The sequence below is a fragment of the Nesoenas mayeri genome (genome assembly GCF_963082525.1).
Source record: "Nesoenas mayeri genome assembly, chromosome: 6".
Classification (NCBI taxonomy): Eukaryota; Metazoa; Chordata; class Aves; order Columbiformes; family Columbidae; genus Nesoenas; species Nesoenas mayeri.
In genome coordinates, this window is record NC_137545.1 from 11,583,216 (window position 1) to 11,611,180 (window position 27,965).

General features: G+C 43.6%; 1 protein-coding gene across 1 annotated transcript in view; it reads left to right on the plus strand.

Moving 5' to 3' along the window:
- Positions 1–7,996: 7,996 nt before the first annotated feature.
- Positions 7,997–27,965, plus strand: part of ABCA12 (ATP binding cassette subfamily A member 12) — a gene marked incomplete at both ends in the record, with an annotated part of 83,121 nt that continues 63,152 nt past the window's right edge. Inside the window, 3 exons of the mRNA XM_080346617.1 lie at positions 7,997–8,065; positions 12,349–12,442; positions 25,752–25,899. Coding sequence (XP_080202743.1) covers positions 7,997–8,065; positions 12,349–12,442; positions 25,752–25,899 — 311 coding nt within the window. The remainder of the gene's footprint in view (positions 8,066–12,348; positions 12,443–25,751; positions 25,900–27,965) is intronic.

Here is a 27,965-nt window from a genome sequence, read left to right on the forward strand (position 1 = left end):
CGCTGTGTGCCTTGTGCTCAGGCACCTGCAGATTTGGAAATATGGGCCATCAGTTCAGAGCATGCCTTGAATAAGCCCTTCTCAGGTGCGTTGCATTGCTGTCATCTCAGTGAATCAGATCACAATCCTTCCTGAAGGACCATGCTGTTTTCCCTTGGGAAGGGTGCTGGTCGTTAGGGAAAGGAGGGGTGAGCACTCTCTCCCAGGCTGATTACTGAGCCTCAGGATGAGCCACCCTCCCTCACCCAGTCACTGAAGACTGCCCATCTCCCTTGTATGAGTCACAGAATCAAACCTTCTTTTGGGACATCTGTCTTATATCAATGACCTGATGAGGGGAAAGGGTTCTTGAACCTTTTCTGTAAATCAAGGAGCTTTCAAAAACAGTCTGTAGGTAAGCAAGCCCTTCTCTGCTTCTGTCTGTGCTCCTCCGTCACTGTGGTGCTTGGGCGAGATTATTACAACACATATTTTTCTTCTGCAGCCAGCAAGTTCCCAGCTATAGGAGGCTGACAGGCCTTGTGTAACTTGTCATTACTCATCAACACTCCCTACACTCATTTAGATCTCAAGGTGTGGCTTTAATTAGCTGATTTTGTAATAACACCCAGGTGACTTGGTGATGGATAGACAACCTAGAAACCTATTAAATAGGAGTATAGTGACTCTAGCTCCTTAGAGTACTCTCTTAGATTGCTTGCTCTAGAAGTTGAGGCTGTGGGGTTATTTTTCCATCCTTCCCCGCAGCTTTTAAACCTGTTGCTTGGATTCAACCAGGTGATGCTGGTGGATAAATCCCACAGACCTGTAGATATTTCATAGAAATGTGCAACCAGGTAGAGCAGTAACAGATTAAGTGCTTGGACTGAGAATCTTGTGCTGGTTTAGGTAGCAGAAAATGCACATGGGAAGGAGCGTGTATGAGTGCCTGGGGTCGGGGGGGAAATATACCTCACAGATCAGTTAGCAAATCTGAGCAAAGCAGATTATAAGTAGGTGTTTTATTATCCTATAATAAACTTAGTTCATGTTTGGGTTTTGTTGTTGTGGTGGGGTTTTGTTGTTTGTTTGTTTATTTTTTCCCCTCTGTTGCTGCCTTTATATTCTATTATCTCAGCAACTTAGTGACTTTGCTAGGCTTCTGTGGTGTTCAGCATGTATCAACCAAGTCCCATGGGCTTTGGCTGACGCTGCTTGGGGCTTTGAAGTGATCTGCTATCAAGGTATGCACTTGGCCAAGGACTTTCTAGTATTTGATATCAGATGCAGTTGTCCTTGTATATCTGAAGACTATATTGTTTGGAGCTAAACAAAGCTTTGCTTTAGTTTTCTTTCTAACACTGAGCAGGTTTTTGGGCTACTTCATTGTCTTTTGAATAGCTCAATAAAATCGTGCACCTTCTGTACAAGTTGGAATTTTGCTTTACCTCTGTTTTGCTGGGGTTTCATCAGACTTGATTTTTCAGTGGTGTCCCTAGATCTGAAATAACAAGCTAATTTCTAACCTTATGCAGTAAAGACTGTCCGATATCTTCCTAAGAATGTCTTGCCCCATGTTCTGCAAATTAGGCAGCTGTTTGATCATCTGCACACATCTGTACTCAACCCAGATGTGTTTGGGTCTTTCAGCCCAGTATTTCAGGCTCCGTGCAAAGGTGTCTGCCCAGACATAAGCACACTTGGGAGCTGGTCTCATTTTTACATGGTGAGAAGTAAGATGAATGTTCATTTTCAGTGGTGGTGGTAACTGCTCTGTTGATACTGGCTTCATGTTCTGTATTGCAGTATCTCTCAGGATATATGCTCTTGGTGTTATTTCTTTCTACTGTTTGAAGTCAACCAGCTGTGAAACCAATCTTCCATCTATTATGGAACAAAGAAAAACCTTTTCTAAATCACAGGATTGAGAGTTTATCTTCATATAGTGTGCAGGTGACTATAGTTAATTTTTACCTTAATATGATTTTAATCTTTCAGAAAAGATGTGTTTCCATTGCACACACAACAGCACACTCTAGATACAGCTGTTGTCATAAGCATATTTTGCCAATGCTGTTTCTTTATCCTTGCAGTCTGTCCTTAGGCCTTTTAATTTAGAAGCTAGTTTGGGCATGGGGGGTTGGCAGCTTTGCTGACACTTTCATTTGGAAAGCATGATTGTCTCTAGCCTTGGAAATACCCATTGTTCTTTGTAAAGTCAAATCCATTTTTCATAGTGACCTTGCTTTGACCTTGTTATCGGTCTTACCATGTGATTTCTAATTGGTCCATCTGTTGGCTGTCCAGGTTGACACAGGTCAGAAACTAGCTGAATGCACAAAGAAAAAAGGATAAATGAGGAATGACAGAGAATTTGGATGCTGGTAGCTGTCTAATGTCTTGTTGCAAAGCCTGGTGTTAGAGCTGGTCTTCACATGGTTAATAATCTGGAGTAAGAGTTGAAGGACACATTGATGAAGCTTTCAATGATATTATCTGCTTGCTTTTACAAAGCAAGGCTCTTAAGCAAAGTTTGCCTTGAAATAGGCATGCTTGTTGCATCAGGTAGTGCTCACTCGCAAGCCTTGGGATTCAGTGGGTTTGTGAAGATTGAAAGTTAGACCTTGGCCCTGAGAAGGAGAAAGGGATTTAGTTAAGGAGACACCACACATGACTGAGCACAATGGGTTAGTGAGCTTAAATGCAGACTCTGAAGGGCTGTACGTTGTTTGGCTTATTTGATGAGCAAGAATGTGGAATAGAAGGGGCATGTGGCTCTGCACTTTGACTGTACCAGGGAGAGACTAATGTGGTGTTATCAGTGAACACCAGAGTCTACCAGGAGTACCTCCCCTTCACTGTCCATTCCTTGTGCTAAGAACTCTCTGACTAACTTTTAATCCTTATTTAGCCTTGTGTGCAAATGGTAGCATGGGAGTTTGTAACTGATGGAAAAGGGGCAGTGTGAAGCCTTCGAGCAGCGTGGAGTAGGGTAGGTGAGCATGTGGGAGCCTCAGAAATAAAGCCCTCAGCTGCTGGGTGTGGTGGGAAATGATTCATGGACCTGTGGGTTTGTTGGGACCAGATGAAGGTGACCTTAGGAGCAAACGAGTAGGGTAAAGGGCTGGCTGGTAACACTACACTTCTGAACAGAAGCACCATGGCTTTAGAGCCAAAAGTTGCATTTCCCCACCCTTCCCTAGATCTGCTGCTGTAGAGAGTTGTTGATATAAAAGACCTGATGATGAGCTCTTCTGGAAAATGCTGTCACAAACATTTTCAGCCCGCCGTGCCGCTAATGCACTTGCTCGAAGCTCAGACATTTTGGTCCTTAACTACTCTTATATCACAGCATCCCAAAACTTGCCCTGGATTTGAGGGATCTTTCCTAAAAATGACGCTGCTCTGTAGAAATAAGCAGTTAATGTCTAAGGGTGTTGAGCCAAAAACCAGCAGCACAGTTCTCCTTGAGCTCTTTGGAGTGGATCCTGTGTGACAACATTCGTGTGTTTCCAAGCTAATTGATGACTGTGGACCACTGAAGGAAAAACTGCTTCCAGAGGGGGCTGGTTTGCAAATGCATTTTAATGGGGGGGAATTGTGGAAATATCTTTTTAGATGGCAGAGTGGTACTGTGGTGATGCCACATCACCCAAAGTTTCCATACTGTCTAAAAAGAGTATGTGCAGTCTCTCACTAGGGAATGTCATGGGCTGCGCAGCAAAAACCTTTCTTATCACTTAGCAAATGGTGTTCTGTTCACACAAGAATCTTGTGCTATTTCGGCATCATCCGGCTCTGTGTACCATGTTGTTTAAACCTGGCAAGTCCTCAGGCAAGAGCCTCTCTACCTGTGAGGAAGGCAGTGTTTTAAGTTGGCTATAGCCTTTTAACTTTTACCTTTCTTGGTGCTGCAAGGATATGTGATGTTCTTGGATTCCTACTCATTCTGGCTTGAGAGTATCCTAGAATTTGGACTTCATTTGAAGGCCTGCCCCTTCATAGAGGGCTACTGGATGAAAATGAGCAGCTATCCAGTGGCTTTGAGCTGAAAATTAGTCATGCCCATTGAATGAGGGCTTTTCTTGCCTTGTTCTGGTAGAAATGGTGACACCTGAATTTTGTGGTGCCTTGCTAGTGCATGTGACCTGAGCAAAGTGCCAAATAACAGGAGATGTAAGTGTGCACTTATTTTTGAGCACACAGGTCTGCGAGTGCCCAGAGCTTGCAGAGAGGAGTGTGGGGCTGAAGGCCGCTTGCTCAGCAGTCCTGGGTTTGGCTGTGTTTGTGGATAAGAGATCACAGCTAAGGAAAGCCTGTGCATGGCATCGTTGAGATCTTTATGGAGAGCGTGTCAAACATTTGCTCGGTATTAGCTTACACAAGCCATAAGGAAAATCCATTTGCACAGTCCAGACTTGTTCCTGAGCTAAGTTTGGTAACTAAAGATACTGCAAACTCTGTACGAGGAAAGTACCGAATTCGGAGTCCTGCCTCTTCGTGAGTCATGGCATTACCCCATCGCTCCCCTTGCAGATCTCCTTCGGTTCATTCCGCTTTGTCTGTATTTCTCTGGCATGGCAGTTAATCTGGTTATGCTTCTTCTCTCGTTAATGGTGTGGTCTCTCCTCCTCCAGCCCCCTGAGGGCATCTAACCACCCTTCCCTGTGTGCCTCTGGAAGTCTCTGCAGTTGTAGCATGCAGAATCACTGCAAGATTAGAGTTTTGTTTTGGTTGTTTTGCTGGTAGCCAGCAGAATAGTTTTTTTCTTTCTTGTCTGGCAATGACTTAAAGGGGGAAAATATTCTGCTCTATCAGTTTTGCTCCAGCTACATTTGTGTTAAAAGCCAAGCCAAGGGGGTTAATGAGCAGACAGCTGCCTGTGTTTTGTGGTACTGTTAGCTTTGTGGTGCGTGGACCTATTGCTTTGACCAAACAACTAGTGAAACTTTACCTGTAAGGCTGGCCGTTTCTTCTCGTCATCCCTGTGTGTCAGATCTGGAAAGCGCTCCCCCCGCACCCCTGGTGTGGCCCTGTGCAGCAGCTCTTCCACAGGACAGTGTTCTCTGTTCATGGATCCCTCCCTTGCATTGTGCAGTGCTGCTGCCTGTGGCACACGCAGCTGCTTGCCCTCACGCAGCAGGACCCATAAAGATATGTCCTCCTGCAAGCATGTTTCCAGCACTCTTGCAGGTCGTCTGCTCATGGGCTTCATCTTCTTCTGTTAACCTGTTCTGTCTTGCATCACTTCCCTGAGCTTTCATTTCTCATAGGTGCAACTTGGCACACCTGGAAGGCATGAGTGCATTCATTTTGACTGGAGTGAAAACTCCACTACTTCAAAGAGCATCTCTAGGAAAGGTCTCAGTTTGTGAGTTCTTGGTGCATGGGGAGAGTTGGGGGTTTATTGTTGATTGGTTGTTTTTTATTCCCCTGGAGGCTACAGCCCCTGCTTTTGGCATTTTTGTGAGCTGTACCCACCACTGCAGTACATGTGATGAGTCATGTCTCTAAAGACCTGCATTGGATGAAATCACAGTTCAGAGCTCCCCTGAGGGCTTCCTCAGCTTCACAGTCACAGAAGCAGATACTGCTTTTCTTCCCTATGACCTGAACCAACAATTTGCCCTTCAGCCCAGAAAAGCCCTAGTTCTTCAACCAGAGGAATAAACTGAGAGCGTATTTGGAGAAGGAAGAACTTGGCCTCTCCCTCCTCTCCTATATGCACATTTGGATTGTCCCTGGGACGTCCGTCTGCTCTGGTCACTTTGTCCAGGAATGGCCAGTGGTTGCACAGCCTCCTGTGTCATCTACAGGAACTGTTAAGCAAAGGAATTAAAAAGCATAAAGGTATAATGGCTTAATAAAGCTCTCAACTTGTGTTCTCAAGCTGGAACAGTGTGGTGTTTGGGGAGTTGAGTGCAAGTGCTCTGAGAGCCAACTGACATTGAATTATTCTGGTTATACAGTGGTGAATTTGAAGAAATTACCCTTTGGGTACTTCCCAAGGGGAATGTTTGTTGACTCAGTTCACAAAGGAAGTAAGGATGTGCATTTGCTTGGGAAAATTATTATACAAATCACAGTGTTCTTTTGAAACAGTTGTTTGACTGAATACCAAAAAGAAGCAATCAGATGCTTGCCTTAAAAGACCTTCGCAAAGCAGTGAATGGTAAAATTATAAACTTATTCTCTTACACCCTCAGAGTGGAATGATCTATATTTGGATTTCTTTTTTTCAGCCACAGAGAGGAAGTGAATTGAGTTTTCAAATGGTGTTTGGACCAAATGCAATTAATTTGGCTGTGCTTCTTAAATGTAGCTGAACTAGAACGGCATCCTGGGGAGCAATGCCTTTTCTTGACTCACAGACCCAAACAATATCCCTCTCTTTCCTAAAGACATTTGGTAAAAAAAATGTGAATATAGAGCTGGGAGGTTAGACGTTTGGGTTTCTTCCCATCACTATCAAAACCCTACCAGGGAAGCCTTTTAGGCTCATTTTAGCTCCAGCTCCACTCCCACCTTTGGAATGTCCAGTCTATTTAGACTACAGGGACTGCTCCATCTCTGTTGCTATTTCCTATTTCCTAAGAAATCCAGAGCATCTGTTTCTCTTCACTGAGTACCAGGTCACCGTTTTCCTCTCTTTCTCTTACTCTCACAGCACTTTTTGCAGCCCTTGGATCCTAGCTCCTCTCCTCCAAGATTGTTCTGGACAGCAGGGCTGCCCCCTCTGCTGTTGTCCCTGGGTGAAGTTGGGCAAGCACTCATTCAAGATGTTTTTCATTTTTGAGGCACAAAGTTTGTGGTTGGGAGAAATACCATGTAGGAGCATCTTTTTTGATTTTTTTTAGGAAATACACTGAGAGCAGTGAAGTATTCCATGGCTTACTTAGGTACTTTGAGGATGATCTCAGTGCTAGCAGATGGGGTGCGTGAGTGTACATGTTCCTCTCCTGAGCAGAAGGACCAGAACTCATCAGACGAGTCTGTATCTGGTTTCAAATCTCAAATTTGTTCTAGTCCTTGATGCAACAAGCAGTCCTCTCTGCTGTCATTACTTTCCTGTTTACCTGCCATTTGCTCTTTCCTTTCATCTCTAGCTCTTTGGAGTTTTTTGTTTGTTTTCTTTTAGGTATCTTACCACTAGCTTGAAAAATTCAATGTATAATAACAATGTTCAAGCTATAGTAGTGCTCTGAGATGTTTGTGGGATCTGATCCTGCAATTCCATTCCCAGTGGATTTGATGTGTTAGATTGAATTGTATCAGTGAGAACCTCAGGACTGATCTCCTGGAGGAAAGAGAAGGTGCAGGAAGCTGAGCAATTAGATCCATCCCTGGAATTTTCATTTTTATACTTTATATATTTCTTAACTCTTTAATGTAATTTCCCTGGATGGGTGGATTTTAGACATTCAAAAGTGTTAAAAAAAAACCTAATTCCAAATTAGCAATGCCAGGAAGATGCGTGCTGTGGATACTTTCTTCTTCCCAGCTGTTCCTGTGAACTTGGAAGTTGGACTGGCCTGGCAAGTGGCCCAACTCGTTCCTGTTGATGACACTGCTCCAGCAGAAGCGGTGTGTGGGCAGACAGGTAGTTTCATCATGGGGAGGAGGAGGCATGCATCACCTTTTGTTTAAGCAGAAGCATCTTTTTGGAATGCTATCCATTTTATCGGTTAGGGCTTGAACAAGGAGCAGCCAGCAGAGGCTGGATATTGTAATTAGCACAAGTGGAGGCAGGCTGCTGTGCCTGCCTGCCTGCCTGGAGAAGAATAACCTGTTGAATTTGCTGGGAGCTATTGCTGTGAGGACAAGAGCTACGGTAACTTGGGAGTACAGCAGCCACAAGTAGATGAAGTAGCTGCTTCAGAGCTATGCTGTGGGGAAAGGGCAAAGGCTTGGATATTGGACACTGGATGCCCGTTTGGGTTAGAGCCTCTGCTTTTGCCTTCTAAGCCTGGGGAGGAAGAACACACAGCCGGTCTGGTTTTGGTGGGGTCGGCCAAGGATGGCTGCGCTCTCTCAGCACCTGAGGATCCTGCTGTGGAAGAACTGGCTGAGTGTCAAGAGGCAGCCGGTGAGTGTGGAAATAAAGTAGCAGAGGAGGGGGATGCTGGAAATCACAGGAGACGAGGAGCAAAAGGGGGCACTGCAGGAGAGGAAGGTCACAGTATTAAAATAAAAATATTTTGAGGGCTAGTGATAGAAGCAGAGAGGGAAGGAATGGGATGGAAGTGAAGGTGGGTCTTTTTAAGCCAAAGTGATTGGGTCTTGCTTTGACGCTCGTGCATGAGGGCTCAGGAGTACAGACTGACTACCATGGATGCCACTGTTGTTCCACGCAAACAAAACCATGCACAAACTCTTGGGCAGGCCTGAATTCAGGCTGCAGTTCAGTATCTTCTGCCATGTGAGCAGACCCCATCGTCTGTGTACAGCCTCCAAGGGGTCCCTGGGATTTGAGGGTGACAGGGGAGTGCCCTTACATAAAACAGTTTGTAAATGAGGGACAAATTAAAAAGTGTCTCTGAGATGCAAGTAGGACAGATTTCCAGTGTAGTACGGTGTGTTGCAAATCAAACACCCCAAGTGGTCTTTCTTTCCAAAAACTAAACCATTGTCAACAGTGTCTAGCAATCTGAACTGCAGCAGCATTGAGGAGACAAATGTTCTTTTGGGTGGCATTTCATGTCCAAGCAAAGCTTGCCTGGTAGTTTAGTCCCAGACTGGTTACAGTACAGCTGCACAATAATCTCAGCAGAACCATGCTGCTTGTTCGTGCACTTGTATTGCAACCTGTCCTTTTGCTAGTAATCCAAATGTGATGGTTTAGAACTTTTCAGCGGAAAGGAAGCCTTGGCAGGTGCAGAAAATGCTGACAGAAGAGAAATGGCCATGGAGGGTGTGATCTGAGGATGGAGCATGAGGCCTCATATCACTGAATGCTTCTGCAAGGTCTGCTCTTGCCTGCCCTGTCCTGCCTCTCAGTTTTGGAGCCTGATTCAGAGAGGTGTTGAGTTTGTCTGATTCCTCATGATCCTCCATAGGAGCTGTGGATGTGCAGTGCACCTTAGAGTAGCGTATCCTGCGAAGGATGCAGGAGACTTTTTCTGGAATGCAGAGGAATCACAAATTATGTGTAATTTCTCAAGAGAAACTGTAGCAGCCTTATTAAAAGCAGAAGGCTTGGGTCTGTCTCACCTCTTCTGTACCCAGAGTAGATGCTAACCTAAGCCCTACCTGTACTTCTGACCATGCAGTAGCACTTGCTTTAAGTCTGGCTTGCTGTGGAGTTGAAATATCAATTCTGTAGAACTGAAATGTCAATTAAAATAAAAATCTGGCCACTGCTGATTATTTTATGGCAGGTAGTCCCTGCAACCCTCCTTCATTTCCCTCTCTTGCTCCAAATCAGGGAGGTTGTTCATTTGGAGAAGATGTGAGGAGGTAAACCCAGATCTTTGCTCCCAAACACATCCTGATTTCTCTGTCCTCCTGTTTGTAGTTTTGTTGTGCCTCTCTGTTTCTGATCAGGAGTGAAACTACCTTACTAACTTGCCTAAGTGGACTAGATGACCTTTGAAGGTCCCTTCCAACCCAGACTGTTTTATGATTCTATGAAGGCAGTTCCAGGTGCTGCAGTCGTGTTGGCTGCCCTTTCCTCAGCTAACTGGTGTGTCGTGGAATGGTAACCTCATCTAGGTGTTCCTGCTCCAGCAGGAGGATTGGACTTGATGATCTTTCGAGGTCCGTTCCAATCCCTAACATTCTGTGATTCTGTGATCAGACAGCCCATGTCCTCACCCCACAGACTCAAGTGCTTTCCTGCTCTGTTTATCAACCTCTCTAGGGCTGGAAAACATATTTGCTTCTTTCTTTTGCTTTACGCTTTATTTCCTCTGGAAATAAGCCCTGTGAGAGACTGCTTCTACCTGTGCAGCACACAGGGGAGAGCTACGGCTTGTTTGGCTCTTGGTTGAAATCAGCTGAAGCTCTGCAGCCATGGCCAGGGGTTGCCTCGATACAGGTTGCTCCTGCTGAGAAAAGAATGTTCATGAGTTTAGGCGGCAGCCTAAGATTTGGCTTGTGTTCCGAGAGAAACTGGAGAAATCAGTGCCTCTTGCACTTCTGGTGCTTTCCATCCGTCACTTCTAGGCAACTCGGTTATTTAAACATAGAAAAATGTGCCTGCAACCAGAGATACTAAGTGAGGTGTGAGCAATTAAATCTACTTCTAGCAGTGAAATATTCCAGCAACCAAAGGATTATGCAACAGGCATCATAGTGCTTAACGTACCGAGAGCCAAATTGAGGTTGGTTATGGCTTCTTTCAAGTCAACGTGTTCCACCTGCAGTCAGCTTGGCCAGGATGGCTCTTGTTTTTGTTGACTAGAAAGGCCTGGGACAGTGGGAATGCTGTTATGTTGCAACTGATGTACCCAGCTACTATTAAATCCAATTAAGTCGAAGGACAGATACTAAGGGAGGAGCTGTCTTGAAAGTGGGGAGTAGAAGCACCATTTTAGATCTGAACAGAGAGCTATAAAAATTTCCCAATCAGTATTAATTTGTTTCTCCAAGAATATGACAGATCTCTTGCCCTTCCTTTAGGCAGCCGCTGACTAATATCAGTTCCTCTGCTGTTAACCCATAATTTTACTTTAGCCAATCTGGTACTAAACCAGGAGGAGAAGTTAATAATACTGTTTGCATGGGAATTAATCAGAGTTAAACAGTGTGTTTGGGGATTGATTATAGGGAAAACAGGTGATATAAAAATTTAACAAGATTCATCACTGAAACCAACATCTTTTTATGTAAGTTGTCTGTGCATACATAAGAGCAGGAAGAGTACTGTCTGTAAAAGCTAAAAAGTTGCTGAGTGCTGAAATCATAGGAGTACCCTCTCTGAAAGGATACAGGAGATGTGCCTTGTGGTTTGATGTCTATCAGGTGCCTCTTTTGGGGCACGAATCTTGCTCCTACTTTCATGACTATGTGATCTTGCCAGGGAAGATAGGGACGGAGTTGCTGTAAAACAACCATCTTTAAGCTGAATTGCTCTCTGGGATTTTTTTTGTCTGTTTGGTTGGTTTTATGTTCCAGTAAGTATCACAGGAAATGAAAACACTGTTATGGGTTTGGAATTACTATGGAAAAACAGTTTTGGGTAATATGTTCTGATCTGAAAAAAACAGCAACACAGTGATGAAAAATGGGATGATTTTGAAGAAAGACATCTTTGCAGTTTCAAAAATTGGCCTGAAGATAGCATAGCAATTTTGCAGCACGGAGTGGTTTGAGCTTAACTACTGATGGATGGAAAACTCTAATCTAGTAAGCACAGTAGCAAGCTAGCCAGCTAGTGCAAAAGCAGTTGATTATTTGAATAATTGCGTTTTCCTAACTTACAAAACTCCAAGGCTTGTAGTTTTAAGACGGACTGAGTACCTCATACCTAGATTGGTTTACTACAATGGATGACTAGCAGACTGTGTTTTCTTTATTCCTGTCCATTGAAATGGTCAACCCTCATGTCAGAGACAAGAGCTTTATACATTTTCATGGTTTTTCCAACAAACTAGGCTGATTTTATATCATCTTCCATCTCAGCTCATCTGCATGGACTGCTACAGTCTGGAAATGGAAGAGTGTCAGGCAGCTGGGTTGCTGGGGCCAGAAGCTCCTATGAGAGATCCTGGTGATCAGTGTTTAAATATGACTTCTCCAACTGGTTGCACAATTCCACAAGCCTCTTCCTTAACCACGCTTGAGCTCCACATCCTGTAAATGACTGTAGTGAAAATCCTTTGGTTCAGCTCTGCTGTGAGGCTGAACTACAGTTTGAGAAGAACAGTGAAAATTTGGGGGGGAAGAAAAGCTGTAGACTTGTCAATTTGCCTGCCAGACATTTTAGTTTTGACGTATAACTGAATCAAAGTCATTTTTACCCATTGTTTGAGCAGTGCTGTTCACCGAAAGCAGAACCAACCTTTCACGCTTTAGCTCTTTTATCTTGCCATCAGTACTTCCAAAAGTCTTGTACTTCTCCGCGTGCTTTTACTATTACATAGCAGTGTCTCAAAGCTTGTGTAAACACCGTCCTTGGTAATTATCAGCTAAACTGAAACACAGGAAGGCTTATGTTATTTTCAGGCTTGTTATTTGCTCCTAAAATCTCATGTAGTTTTCCTTCCTGCATAGATAATATTTGGCTTTTAATAGTATGCATACCAAGACAGGTGTGATTTACAATGCATCTTATAATTCGTTTAGGCAGCTATTTGTACATTCCAGACAAACTCTGGGACACATCAATACAACAAACATAACCGATATATTTTCATTGCTGTTTTATAGGTATGGTCGTTCGTTTTAATTTCCTGGCCTGTGGTGGTTTTCATAATCTTGGCCATTATCCGTCTCCGATTCCCTCCAGAACCACAGCCAAACTGTAAGTAACTGGTTTTGTTTTACATCTTTGGGGTTTAGTTCTCATTTTGGTGGCTGATGTGTTAATTTGATGCATTTTGTTACTTTTACAAATTTGTTTATTTGTAGTTTCCAGTGGAGATTTCCTGGGATGCAGCATGCTGTAAATAAAATGCCTGTGTTCCGCTGAGGTTGTTCCTGTTTATTTTTTCAAATTAGTTTTATAATTAGAAAACAATTTTAAAGAACTGTCTTATCAAGATGCACTCAGATACTGCTGCTGCAGAGAGCAAAGTAAATTTACATGATAAATTGAGGTACAGGAGTGCAGCTGGGGGAGATCCTGTTCAGTAAAATAAGGGTATAGGCTTCAAGTGGGATTCTGAAGGTAAGGTAACAAGCATGATGTTGGTCAACATGAAAGATACTACCTTGTGTGCTACAAGCAAAAAGCACCTATTCAGGCAGGTACTACTAAGGCTCAGCTGAAGGGTGTTTGGCTCCTGTGACCTGATGGAGTCAAGTCAAAGAGCAGATCTTTAGGTGGGTGTATAGTTGTTGGTGGTTAAATGGATGATGAGTTTGCACAAGCTGTTTTTTACTTGCAAGCCATTTTTTCTGTGTCATGAGAGTGTGTCTGTATCTACAGCATGGGTGCACTTAAATCTGCTCTAAAAAACTTATACTGGTTTTGTGAGTCCTTATCATGATCAGAAGCAGCATGTCCCCAGCCCTGGACATATTTGTTTATGAAGTTGTATGGTAAAGCAGAGCATGGAGTTTATCCAGTTGAAAGCCCTTTTCCCTTCCACAAAGTTAATTTTTGTGTTGGATCAAATCCCTGATTCTGCTCTCTGTGGCCTCAGAAGTGCAGTCCCAAGTGAGATGAAAGGAGAGGTTGAAAGGGCTGAGCCCCTATTTTCAGTGATGGTCTGCCATTGTGTTGGGAGAAATCGAGTGTGGAGCTGCACTCTCTTTGATCTGCTCATTAGAGGGGTTCTATGGTCTTATTGTGGAGACTCTGAAAGTATACGCAAGATTCTTGCTTTGTGTTGCACATCACTTCTGCTGAATCCCATCCATGTGCTGCAGCATGAAACTGATCAGAGAGCTCTTAGCAAGAGCCATAGTTTCCCAGCACAGGGTAGGAGTTGCACCCTCAAAAAATATCCTTACTGAAAGATTTGCAGCATGTAATTCGTAGAAAGAGACACCACCATGGATGCCCTGCATCAGACTGTCATCAACTGGGCAAGAACAAAGCCCTGGTGTAGGCAATGTTGGATTTTTGTATTTGGGGCATGGAAGACTGATGCAGGGGGAGAGGAGACAAAGTCTGGCAGCAGGGAGGACAAGCAGTTGGCTTCCAGTGTTTGTAGCTATCATGTGCAAAATGTGGCCATGAGAGATCTGCACTTGATGATATGTATGTGCACTGGAAATGCTCGACCTGGTTAGCATGATGTGTGTGATTCTTTAAGAAGTCTTTGTGTCTGTATGATGTGTGAAAATGGACCACATTGTGACAACCACTGGATATACAGTTAGGATAACTTTGTTGAGAGCTTGCGGCCTGATCTAGCTAAAGGTTTGTGAACCTAATTTTGTAGACAGAGGTAGAAAGCCAGAGTAAGCAACAAGTATCACAGGAAGTCTTTAATGGAGAAGGACACTCTTGGTCTCTTAAGGTGGTCTTTTAACACCAAGCCCATCTGCTCTCAGCAAAAGGCCTTCTTTAGGTGTGTTATGTATTTTAAGTTCTCCCAAATTCCCTTGAACCAGTTGGAGCAGGCAAGACGGGACATGTTGTACTTTGTGAAAAATCAAAGTGTGGAAATGGCAGTTCTCCCACGCTTCTCCATTGGTTGTACTTCCTGTCCCTGATAAACTGGATAAGATGAGTATCAAGAGAGCCAGCTGGATGGTAAAATATTTATTCTTTTACTCTACATGGCTATTAGTTTGAATGTTTATTTAATTGGAGCATGTTTGCTCTGGATGGTTTCATCTTGGAATTAATGGATTGGAAGGAAGGTTCTTAGGAACAGCAAGGAGCTTCATCACTTGTGCTTTGCTGTATCTTTGGACTAGTTCCCTTTTCTTCCACAGATGAATTCTATTTTGGGACAAGTCTCAGTAAATATGCAAGTAGGTGTCTGTTTCTCTTAGAAGCAGATGATAGGAACTCTCTAATGCAAGAGAAGGTTTATGCTGGAAAATAATAGTTTTGATGTGTTCTTGTGATCCAGATATTCAGAGACTTCCTAGGAATCCCAAGGGATGAAGAACGTTAACCAGAGCATCAGACAGCCAGTTCCTTCTACTTCCCTGGTTAAACAAGAATAGCCACTTGACAATTCCTCTCTTTTTTTGAAAACTGGAAAAATATATCAACTTTTTGCTTGAAAAGCGAAAGATAAATCATTTGGGAACTTCCTTTTCTGATGGGGGGAAAAAGTAGGGCAGATGGGCATATCTAGGAAAACTAGTGCAGGAGGGAGTTTTTAGTTTGTTTTGAATAGGAATAAAATCCACTTTGTGCTGAGTTCTCATGCCTTCCTTAAAAAACCACAATTGTTAAGATGTGACAAGAAGCTGTTTCCAGTTCTGCTGTCAAGAAATGATTGCAGGTAGACAAAAGTCTGGAAGCACAGGCTCCATGGCACAGAGACAGAATAAGCTACTCAAATTCTGAGTTTTGAAGCCTTAGAGATAACCCCTGCCAAGAAAATATCAGTCTGTAAGCTTATCTCATATATTCAGAGCCACGGAAATATCATGAAATCTATTATTGGCTCAATTAAAATAGCTCAAATTCGAGACAGTAAATTCTTTTGAAATATGTCTAATAAACATTCAATTGATTGAGGATTTTGTAGAGAAATTACTTAGCACGTATCAGTCAAGAATGACCAAGTGGTAAGAGTTTCCTGCAAGAGTAAGTTGCTTGCTTTGAATTATACTTGTGTAGCACCGAATGCAATGGGAGTTTGTGCCAGGCTGGACTTAGAAGGGAGATGACATGCCAAATAAATGTCACCTGTCAAGAGGATGCTCATAGGAAAACTAAGAACTGAAGAAAACAAATGAAATCCGTCTAATATATAATCTTCTTCACAACTAAAGCATCTAGGAGGGGGAAAACCAAACAAACAAACACAACACCTCTCTTGTTTCTCCCAGGCAGCTGTTTGATGATGTATTTCCAGGTCAGCAGAGATTCTTGTCAGGAGAAATGAAGAAGAGGTTTCTCTCTTTCTGGATACCCAGTTTCTGTGATGATCTGAGAATCTAACCAAACAAAATCCCAGTCCAGTTTACTATGCACATCACAGTTGTGGCTTTTGACCTTTTTATTACAGCCTTTACATTTGCTAGAAGATATTCTGATGTGTTTTATGGCATCCATGTGGAATAGGAAGCTTTGGATTGGAAGCCTGCAGCGTGAAAGCCAGTGGATGGGGTTTGATGGTATCTTCCAATCTTGTGTGCCTGTATCACCTGTATTGTAGAGTGAGCAGGGACTTAAGTCCCTTTCCATCACTATGGGTTTTTGCAACGTATGGGAATTGTGTACAAGATACAATCTGTCCCTCAGGGCTCAACCCACTCAGTCTACAGAGAAGCCCAATTACACTCCTTGCTTTAACGAGCTCTGTGACACCCTGTCACGCCTTCCCTGCCCGCTTTCTTCCCTGCCTGTTCCCCATCTCTCTCCTCCTGTCAGTTTGGGCTCATCATTATTCTCCACAGAAGCTCTCTTGGGTGTGGTTGGTTGTCCACTCATTCACAAACCCTTCTCTTCAGTGCTATGGAGAGGATGTGGTAGAAGCCTTGCTCTGCTTCCCCTGCCTTTCCACGGGACAGCCCATGGGATGTGGAAACTACACCCCTTTCACAGATATTTATCCTTCTTCATGGAAGGAAGCTGTACACTATCCTTCCTCTGTGACACCATCCCAGAGATGAGAAAGTTCTGGAAAGATGGGCCTGGCCTTAAAATGCACCAAATCTTTTCTGACAAGGAATTTGTCAAGCTCTTCTCAGTGAACCACATCCTACTCTTTACCTCTGTCTAGAATTTCCATCCACATTTCATCAAGCCCATGGAGATGCCTTCAGGGTGTATTGCATTCACTTGGAGACATTCTGCAAGACTGCTCTTTGCAGCCAATATTCTGGGGCAATATTGTAATGGTTGAGCACTACATTGTTTCGCAGGACTAGCATAGCTGTTTAGGTCTAGTTTAGAGCCAGAGCTGTGTTGTGCAATGCTATGTAGGAGCAGATACTCATACTCTTCTCTCATTCTTGGCTCCAGGGCTCCTGGGAGAGGACCCAGGATAGGAGGATCTCTGAGCTATGCTCACAGAATCACAGAATGTAGGGATTGGAAGGGACCTCAAGAGATCATCTAGTACAATACACCTGCCAGAACAGGAACACCCAGATAAGGTTACACAGGAAGGTGTCCAGACGGGTTTTGAATGTCTCCACAGAAGGAGACTCCACAGCCCCCCTGGGCAGCCTGTTCCAGTGTCTGTTACCCCCACTGAGAATAAGTTTGTTCTCAAATTTAAGTGGAACCTCTTTTGTTCCAGTTTGAACCCATTACCTTATTATTACCTTACTATTGTTTGTCATTGGTTGTCACAGTCTTACTGTGATCGGTAGCCAGAATTTGACCAGGTCCAGAATTGGTTGGAAAAATCAGTGTCACAGAGATCTGAGATGCTTTAGGAGAGCAGCTGTGGCTTGTACCTGCAGGTGAAGCTTTCCTGTGACTTCTGTGCTGAGCACTATTGCCATGTTAGAGATAAATGAGACATGAGTTAACCTGGGCAGGGCAGTGTCAGAAAAAGGGGGAGGATGCTCTATATTGCTTAAAAAAAAGGATAAATGTAGATGTTAGTCCCCTTTCCCATACCACTGGGGAAGCAGATAATGCAGTTGGTTGTGATGGGTGCGAAGTGTCTGTTCTGCCAAGCAGTGACTGTCATGCTCTGTCACAGCACTGTCCTTCCTCTGAGATACCATACTGAGTATCAGAAAGGTCTAAAAAGATGCTTCCACTTTAAAGGAGTTTGCTTTGTAGTTGGAAGAACCTGAACTCATGTCTTCTTCCAGTAGTGTGGAAAAATTAATAGGTTCCCATGCTAATTACAGGGAGTTGAGATGGTGGCTCAGTGACACAGGCCACTCCATTAATTTGGATACGTCACGGAGATTTATGCAAGACATAATCCACCCCAAGGGTTCAGCCTTCTCTATATTGACAAGCACCCATCAGACTCCCAGCTCTCCTTCACCATTTGCCTGTGTTGGAGCAGCCCTACTCTTCCTTTACACTGCTGTCTGCATTTTCCTCCCTTTCTTTTCTGTTTCTTTTCTCCCCTTTTTGCACAACTCAACACCATATTTTTGTCTGTGTTCAACTGCAGTGTGTTTAGCGAAATAGCCTCATTAGGTCCCTCCTTGCTTTGATATGAACTTTTTGTTTCATTCTGTTGTGCTGCTGTTTTGCCAGGGAGTAGATTGCCATATGACACTCTGTTTCTTTGACACAATGCTGAAGGAGGGTATGAATTACATTAATTATCCCCACATTTGCTGGAATAGACCTATATGTTGATCTCTTTGCACACAGAAGCAATGTGCAGCCATACAGTTCCCTGTGAGTTGCCCAAGCATCTCCTTAGCTCAGAGACCCATAGCCTAAACAGAGCACTGTGATGTTTATAATGCTTCCCTTTCCATAAATCTCCACACCTCCATTCTTTCCTCAGACTCTTCCACCTTGTGAGCTGTGACTGAGGGATGTTTAGAATTGGAGATGGGAACTCCTGAGTTACCAGTATTTTTTCCTCCCTACTGAATTACAACAGGACCTTGGGGCAGTCACTTAATTCTAATTGACTTCCTGAAGCATCTAAATCCATATGCTGGGACCTAGAAGCAGAGAAGTATTCTTCCAAAGGTACTGAGCAGTTTGCCTTGCACTGACGTTAGCAGTTATTGATGTCTGTGTTTCTGGAAAGGTCACTTTTGTTTAAAGAATCCGAACCTGAACTCCAGAGACTACCTGGATGCACTCAGCATTGAAAGACACTGGCTTAGTAAATACAGCTTTTGTGCAGATTTTTTTTTCCTAGAGTCTAGATATGGATTTAGGCTTTTAGGATCCAGTTTCTAGTTAGGAAATATTCTGACTGTCGTCTTTAGTCCTGTTTGTGCTGTGCCCTGCTGCTCATACATACAAGAGCAAGGTGGCTGTTATTACAAGGCTAAGTTAGCCTTGTTGGCATTAAATATTGCTTTAAAAAGCTCTGTAGGAACAGGGCTAGTGTACAGTTCCTCCTCTCTCTAGGTGTATTTGTGCTTCTGTTGGTGGTGCATCCTTCCACAAGGCAGTCAATCACTCTGTCTGCAGTGCAGACATCAGGTCTGTCACTTCCCCATCTTGACCTGAATTTGCAATACCCCTTAGAAGGTTTTACACTATCTCTCTTTGTTCTTTGTGTTTGGTTTGGGGGTTCTTTCTCCTCCCTTTACACCTGCTGCTTCTCCTGCTCCTTTGAAATTTTTATGCTCTCTTGTCTTTAAGATCTTCCTCATCAGTACATGAACCTAATGCGTTCAGATTCAAGTGCTGATTTTTAATTTATTAAATAAGAGGGTGGAAGGTGAAGGTCTGTGGGTGAGCAAAACTAGCTTGCCTAGTCTTAATAAGCATGGAAGTAGTTGCAGTCTGCACTGGGATGGTTGTCTTATATGCAGAGCCTGAGATGCTGGAGGGAACAATTAGGTGATGAAATGCTTCCTCCGTGGAGGCCACCAACACAGGGAGGAGCCTTGCAGTGAGTTGTCTGCTGCTTCAGACAACTGAGGACATGGTGTTATTGGGACACTGGAGAAAACAGAGATGCTATTGCTGTAAAGATGAAAAATGCAGGCTCTTGAATCTCACCCAGCCACACTGGGATTCTGGGGGAGGGGATTGAAAGGAGTTATCTGGAGTCCTGCTGAGCTTATATTTAGGAAAAAAGGATCCAGGTAGTGGGTGTGTGACTTGCAAATCAGGATAGGCTACGCGTTACCCAAGAGAGCTGGTGCATGTGCAATAGATGCTCACAACATTTTTGTTACATAATGATTTCTATAGGGGAAATTTAAAAAAAACAACCAAACAAATTAGGGTTGAGGAAAAGGGGCTGGAGATGCATAACAGGAATGCAGTGGAGAAATGTGTGTGCTCCAGAGACTGTGAGACATATTGTCTCTGATAGAATAGATACTAAAGGTGTTTGATGACTTGCAACTTAGGGAATTTATTTCAGTGCCATCTGCTCAACAGGTGAAACTGTGGAGGTTCTGCTGGCTCGCCAAAACAGGGTGAAAGAAATCACCTGCTGGCTCCAGGGTGTTTTTAAAAATCTGCTCTATGATACGAAAGGCAGCAGTGTAGGGACAGTGGGAATGCAAATACCAAATCCTTATTTCTGATCCAGTATGGCTCTTAAGTGTGTGTTTGACCTGAAGTCTGAGTAATCCCATTAAAATCAGTAGGGCTAATCACTGCTCTGCTATGGGCTTTGGACACACTGAACAAGATTTGGCCTGTACTGCTCCTCACCCCCTCCAATTTTTTCCCCTTTTTTTCCCGTGTCACAGCAATATAAGTGTCATGGCAACTAAATACTCTTTTTTTTCATAGATAAGGAATAGGCCAGCTGGCTATTTGGACCATTCTCCATGTGTTTAACAGAAATACTCTGCTTCAAAATTAATATTGTTCCATAAGTTTAATGGTTGAGTTTAGTTTTCCGAGAGAGATCAGAAGTCCTAGCATTGTCATAAACCTTTCTATTTAATATAGGCAGTGTATGTTGTTACTCAGAAATAGATGTGAACAAAGCTGGAAATGGGTAGTTGCACATGGTTGAAGAGAAACAACATTGTCATCACGTCATGAAACAGGCACGTTTGTCTTCTTGACTGTTTAACAAAGGAAAGGAATAAAGTTTACTGCTGTGTGACTATAGGAATGACTAGAAAGGAAGTGAGAAGGTTGTGTGTATAAAATACAAACATTTTGTTTAGAAAACTGGAAGTAGATCACTGTCGGAGTAAATATTTTCATTATATTTTGTAACTTTTTAGATAAACATAAATCACAGCTGATAAACAGAATAGCCACTCCAGGTTAGAGCCCCAGCTGCATGTGGGAATGCAAGGCATAGGGTGTTCCCTCCACTATAAAAGATCTTCAAGGTTTTAAGGTTTCTTCAGCCAGAAGCTGAATGGGTTGCACCCAAGTGCTCATATTTAATAGCCACTGGGAAATCTATTTTTGTTAATTCGTCTAATAGTTTTTTAAATGAACATCCACTTTTCAGCATACACCACCCTGTGGCAGTGAGTTCCACAACACTTTGATATCTGTTTAAAATGGTACTTTCTGTTCCCTTTATCTGCTGCCTCATGATCTCATTGTGTTTCTTTGTCCCTGTGTTGTGAGGAATGATCATTTACTCACCCTTTTCATGACTGATCATGCTCATATTTATTTCTCTATCAAACCATTTTTTGGCCATATTTTTCTTTGCTGAAGAGTCCCAGTTATTAAGTCTCTTTGTGTGATTTAGCAGTGATTGAATGCATTTTCAATTAAACACAATGCTTCCTAATGAAGTCATTTGCTCATTAATACATTTAATTCACCAGTGGGGGAGTTGAGATTTGTATGGATTCTTTATGAACTATGGAAGGAATTAATGCGTAAGGTATTCGCAGTACCAGAGTGCATGAAATCTGAGCCAAGGGAATTTTTTCATGCCCAAGGAGGGGTAGTGATATGGCACTAAACTATGGGTGAGTAGAAAATAGAAAAGCTTAGCATGCTTTTTTAAAAAAATATTGGTGGTAAAAGGGGAAGTGAATACAGTTAACGTACCCAAATTTATTTAAGTAGTAGCTATTCATAGTGTACATCCCGTATCTTTGATATGAATAAACTGGAATAGACATTTTGCCTGGTTTTGCAGGCTGGATGGCAGAGCTTGGTAGGAAACCCTGAAACCAGAAATATAGTGTGGTCAGAAGAGGGGGAAGGGATGCATGGGTGACAGTTTGAAAGCCAAAGATACGGCCCAAGTAGTTCCATTATATTTAAGGGGATTTGCACGTTGGAATTTTGGGGCTGTGGTATAGTCAATGTCTATCAGAGCAGCAGAGCTGAGACTGGGGAATGGAGGGAAAGGAAGGTCCTTTGTGCACTGAGTGAACTGGTTGCTGGTTTACACAGGGGATGTGGCTGGTGTAAACCAGAGTGTAACTTGTAATGGATGCGGACGTATTCCTGTCTTTATACCCTTATTCCCTGCACAGCAGTGATAATAAATGCAAGCAGTTATAACCTGAAAATACTACTTATTTCCTTCCTTTGCTCCAGTGTGGGCATTCATGCTGCCAATGGGGGTGGCATGGGGGGGCTGTGTTCTTGGTGCTGTGCCTGGGGTCTGCCGAAATGCACAGTTCCTTGAGATGAATGGTTGGATTCGGCTGATGCAAATGCCTGAAACCTCAGTTCAGTGAAAGAAGGAAAATCAATGTGGCAACATAAAACATGGTCCATTTAGATTTAAACGTTTCAGTCAATTTCAATTAATCTTATAGATCGTAGTGAAATAATAATTTTCATCTGTCGTGTATGACTTCTATTATTACTCTGACATTTTTCATCGTTATTATACAAGGCACCTTTACCTGAAGAAAACAAAATATGTTGCTCCTGTTTCAGGGAAGCAGGCTGGAATCTACAACAGTCAGGGAAACAAGACACATGAATTTTCCTCATTTTATTCTGAATGAAAGCAAATGCAGAAATGCCAAAATTTCCAGTGGCATACATGTATCTATTATAGATATGTTGTGTTTATTATTGCTGGTGTGCATGCTTTATTTCTCCTCAGCTCTTGGAGATGTGGCTGGCCTGGCTAGATGCCCCTGAGCAGGGAGAACCAGCCAGCCCATGCAGCGCTGAGCCCTTGACCTCTCCTGCCCTTTGGGGAGGAGAATCTTCAGATTCAGTGCCCTTCTTCCAGTGGTGACAGAAAATCAAAGCTCTCAGTAAGAGGAGGCAGCAAAAGCCTCTGCGCTTGGGATTCAGCTGCTGTCAAGCCCTGAAGTCAGTCTTTACTAACATGATACAAATCTGGGCTCAGATTTTGGTCGCAGACAGGCCAGCTTGATGAGAAATGTGCTGGTGACCTCTCAGCTCAGACATGGGGCAGCAGTGGGTGCAGTGGTCTATCCCTCCTGGCTCATAGGCAGTGTAGTGACACCCTCCAAAGGTAATGGTCATTTTAGGAAATGAAGAGATTTAAAGCTAAATGCAGTGGAGAGAATGAAAAATGATGTCATATGTTGGGGATCTGCTGTATTGTGTGATGTGGCATGATAAAGTTGGGGACTAGAGAGCTAGGGAAATCCATATTCCTTGGATGTGGCATTGCCATAGACTTTGAGAGAAGGAGCTGCCTTCTGCAATGTGTGGAAGGCTGTGGGGATTCCCAACAATAGAAATACTACAAAAGTCACTAATGGTGGTGTTATGTTTCAGATTGCAAAACTGTCCCCATTGAAAGACTGTCCTTTAAAATCTGCAGTGTCTTTACAACTTTCTTTCAGTTATGTTTCATAGCTAATGCTTATGTAGTGTACTGATCTTGTGGACGTGCCAGATAAACCTTAGCCAAGGGAGGGACAGGTAGTTCTCCGTGTCTCCTTGAAACATCACAGGGAATCAGGAGCCAACTTCCTTCTCAGCCGTCCCTGCAGCGGCGTACAGGGCTGACATAGGGGGTGGACATGGATGTGTGGACAGAGCAGCTCGTGTGGCTCTGTGGAGTCACGTCTCCTTGCCACAAGCAAGAGGACGGAGGGCGGGAGGATGAAGCAGAGAGCACCTTAATCTCTTGACTCACCTTCTCATCAGGAAATTCCTTCCTTTGCAGGGGAGAGCTCTGGGGGTACGCTGTATGTCTGGGGGTTGGGTTCCCAAATCAGCTGTGCTCCCTCCACTTCAGGTTACAAATTCCTGTCTCTATTTTTCAGCCTGCTATATCAAAAGAAAAAGAGCTTACATCATCACTGTGTTCTTACGCCATGCACCTTGTTTGTGATATTAGCAACTCATTGTTTAATTGTCCACTTAATTCAAAGTGTACCACCTTTGAGTCCAATCTTTGAATTTGTTATTGCTACTTATATCTCAAGGAACTATCTTCCCCCACTCTAGACTCCACAGGATCTCTTGCATAATTGTCTCTGTAAACATCTCACATCTCTCTGAAGAAAGACAGCGCTCCCCAAGGTCCCAGCCTTGTGTTCCCTACTCTGCTGTCCAGGTTGGAGTCTCACTGCTTCAGCAGCTCGAGGTCTCCCAAGAAACATGAGCTTAGTTCCTGGTAGAAACAGTGACAGAAAGGTCTGTGGTGTGTGTTTTTGAACTGGGGCTTGAGTCAGTTTCCTGCATGGGAATGAGGGTTATGGGAGATCAGAAGGAAGATGAGAGAAAAATGCCAGTGTGTGCAGAACACCACGATGCAGGGTTGTAATTGGTGATCTCAAAGGGCAGATGTCCCAGGCGTGGTAGGGATATTCACGCAAAGAAGCTTCCTGATTAAAGTGCCTTACTCTAAAGTTTCCCTCGTGGGCAGCTGACCTAATTACACTTCCAAACTTTCCGAGTGGCGTATGTTTGGTCCTTTGGTTCCAACACCAGAACGACTGCCTGTAGGGACAGGAGAGATCCTGGTGCTCTGGGATGACCGGGAGCTGGCTCAGCCTGATGTGAACTGTGGTGGCCCAGGGGATGCAGTGAGTGTTGGAGGAGCTTCCCACAGCATGTAGAGCTCCAGCCTTCTCCTCTGGCAGGATATCATCTCCTTTAATTTTCTAGGGCAGTTCTGTGCTGAGATATATGAGAGAATCACAACAACACTCAAAACAGGTGCCTTTGACTCTGCAGGTCTCAGTGATCCTCTGTGCCAGTTGCTCACTGGCCCAAAGCACTGGGAACTCTGGTGCTAAACTATAAGCTTTTGTGTTTTGACCCAAAAATGCAGTGCACACTCATAGGTTGTGACCAGCCATGCTGAGGAAAGCTCAGGCAAGTAAAATCTCCTTCAAGGAGACTGACAGCTGTGTATTCCACCTGTCATCCCCTTTGGGAACAGATCGTTTTTGACCACAGCTGTAATTAATAAAGGTAGTACAAATGTAGTATGGTGTCCTTGTTGGAGGAGTTAGAGATAGAACTGTGGCTGGGCAAGAATCACAGGTCATCTTTGTAGTCTAAAGAGCAAGGTAATCAATTACCCCAAGCCTGCCTGCAGGCCTTTTGTAAATCTGGCTCCTTTCCATAGTAGAAATAATAGCAGTGTCCTTTGCCAGGTAATTTTCCAAATGATTATTTTAAATAATATGTTGCTGTGATCCAGCAAAAGAGTTCTGAGATTTATTATAGCATTTGTCAGTGAGAGGAGAAGCAGCCAATGAACTCTGTGGGCTGGCAGTGAGCAGAACAGGGCAAGTGGCACATAAAATACTAAAGTCTCTAATTGCTCAGGTCCACTCTGTGTTTGCAGAAATGAGCGACAGGGACATACATCTCACCCCTCAGCTCTGGCTGCCAGCATCACATGTCACCAAGCAGATGAGGTGGGACCTGCTCTGAGATGATGGGTCGTGGTGAAAGATTGCTTCTCTCCCTTCCCTGGGCAGGTGTGCACAAAAGCAAAGGAGGTTGTCCAGTCCTGGATCTGTATCCAGGACCAGAGCCCTGTTTAAACAGCCTGAAACTGAAGCTTGTGACTTTGCATAGAAACTGATCCAACCAAGCCTTGGAGAACATGCTCTTAGGTGCTTCAGGTGACTCTGGCCATGTGCCTGCTTTTATTGTATGTTATTGCAGGTGGAATTAGGCTATCATAAACCTATGGTGCTTTTGTCATTTCTTGCCTGTTTCTTGCATTTTGGAGCAGATGGAGGACATCCGAAGTTGCTTTGGGACTGACATGTTTGTTATAAACAAATAGTTTGACTCTTTTTACTAATAAATAGCCTTTCATAGGTTTGTCAGTGTTGAGGAGGCACTTCTAGTGGGATTTGGCAGATAGTGCAGCCAGGGTGGAGTGAAAGAGCCTCAGTGAAACTGAGAATCAGTCTTATGGCTTGGTAAGAGGAAACAGCGTATACTGATATAAACACATGGCAAAAAAGTGCACATCTGCATCATAATAATGGTATTTTCTTTCTCCTTCCTTCAGGTTATCTTGCACCCCGAAACCTTCCTAGTGCTGGCTTCTTCCCATTCCTGCAAACTGTGCTGTGTGATTCAGATGCCAGATGTAAAGGCACACCGTATACACCAGACGATCTGCTGCCAAGACTTAATGACATCTCATCCCTCAGACTGTAAGAGAATCTGAACATATCTGGGGGTTACAAGCTGTAAAGCAAAACTTGCTCTGAGGTGGAGGGAGCAGCAATGCATGTGTGTATGTGCAAGTCTGTTCACAACAGAATTATCTCAGGTGTCTAAAGACCTAGAAATGAAAAGCTGGACTGCAACATGGGACACTTAGAAAATGTTCGTATTAGGGACAGCTATCAGTAATGTGTCAGTTGGTCCAAGCTTGATAGTAGAAGAGAAGTTTAGTCCCTGAGAAAAATGCTTTTGCTCACACAGGTCAGAGCAAAGAAACTTTTTTGGCATGACTGTGGGTCAGGTCCTGCAGGGTGTCAGTGGATCAGTCTTGCACCAAGAGCAGCCCAGTGTGCTGATCTGCCACTGTGGCCATTGACTCAGAACTCTTTGGGTGGAGGTGGCAAATGATCCCCAACAGCTCTTGTTTGAGGTACACTTGTTCTGGAGAAACTGCTCTCAGTAGATTCTCCAGGTGTCAACCAGAATGAGCGTCCTCTCTGCAAGCCATCAGACATACCAGGAAACGGATGAAAATAAAGCAACAGGTTTTGCCCACAAAAGCATAGGGAGTTGCAGCGTGGAGCTGGCCGGGCATGTTTTGTTGGAATGTTGGTTTGTTGAATTTGAAATCTTCAGTGGAGGCATTTCAATTTCATTGATGTTCCAGTGGAAGCGTTTGTTTTCAGACATGCCAGCCAATGTTGTTTCTACCTCCTGGCTGCCCGGTTCTCACACACCCCTGGGGAACGCGCTACTATGAAGCCTGGCTGGTTAATGGAGAGTTTAAAATCTGGGCATCTTGTATACAAGGTCCCTAGTTGCTTATGTTTGCTTTCAGGTGAGAGGCTACTCCATAATGTCTATGTCAGAGCCTCAAAATCCCCCTTGGCCAGAGCTGGAGAATCTGGAGAGCTAAGGTGTGCCCCATGCTTTCTACCAGAGAGCCCATCAGGCAGGATGGGGGATCCTCGGGTTGGTGGCTCCTTAAGGAGCCAGACAGGTCCCCAAGGGTCCTCCTTAGTCAGTGCAGAGGGACTGATGTTTCCTGGTCCAAGTCAATGGTCAGGATCTCTCCATTGGTTAGAAGGAGTCTGGGTGACTAAATATGTGGATGGCTAAAGTTAAGCAGGGTGAATCCTAATAAAATTCAAGGTCACACAGCAGAATAGGGCAGAACTGTGCAGAGACTAGATGCCTGCATTCACAGCTCTTCACTTGTTTCCTTGGTGTCATTGTTTTTCCCTGAGCGTGTTAAACAATGGTTAATTTGGGGTATTGAAATGAAGAAACAGGAACTTCTAGTGCCAAAGCTGGAGGTCTTCCATGGGTTTCAATAGCTACAAATCCTCCTTGCTTTCTGGTTTTGGTTTCTCTACAGCTATTTAGGAAATAACTGTTTTTTTCCTGCCAACTGCAAATCAAAGGATTTGGCCAAAGTACAGCTCAAGCCACATGAGTCATTAATAAGCATCTTAACCACTACTGATGCTAGCAGTTGGCTGTGTGAAGTTATCACACAACTATGTGGGTATACCTACCCTTGTGTGGTCAATGTCAGCTTTAGAAATATATTTTATGCAACAAAAAAACCCACCCAACTATTAAGTAGTCACAGCAAACCTAGCAGTATACAGCAGAACCTCAAACCTCAGCAAAAGGTGGACTTGGTAGGGGAAGGCTCCAGAAGCCAACATGAGTAGATGCAGCTTTGCCTCAGGAGATAAATCACCCTGGGTGAGTTTGTCATGAAGGCAACGTATTTGAGCTGTGACCTTTCACTATCTGGATATATTATTGCTTAATATTCTAGGGTTTGTAATATTCAGCAGTGCAGACTATTCTTTTTTCCTCTCCTGTTCTGCAGCTCACTGAAGCTCTTATTAAACAGTTTTATAACTTGTCCTATAACTGTGTCTTACCAATGGTCAGCAGAGAAAATATGCAAAGTTCTTAATCTTTGATTCTGTTCCTCAGAAGCCTTTACCAAGGTGTGCAAGTCATGGTTGCTTGAGATCTCCATTAATAAAAGGGGACAAAAAACAAGCTCAACACC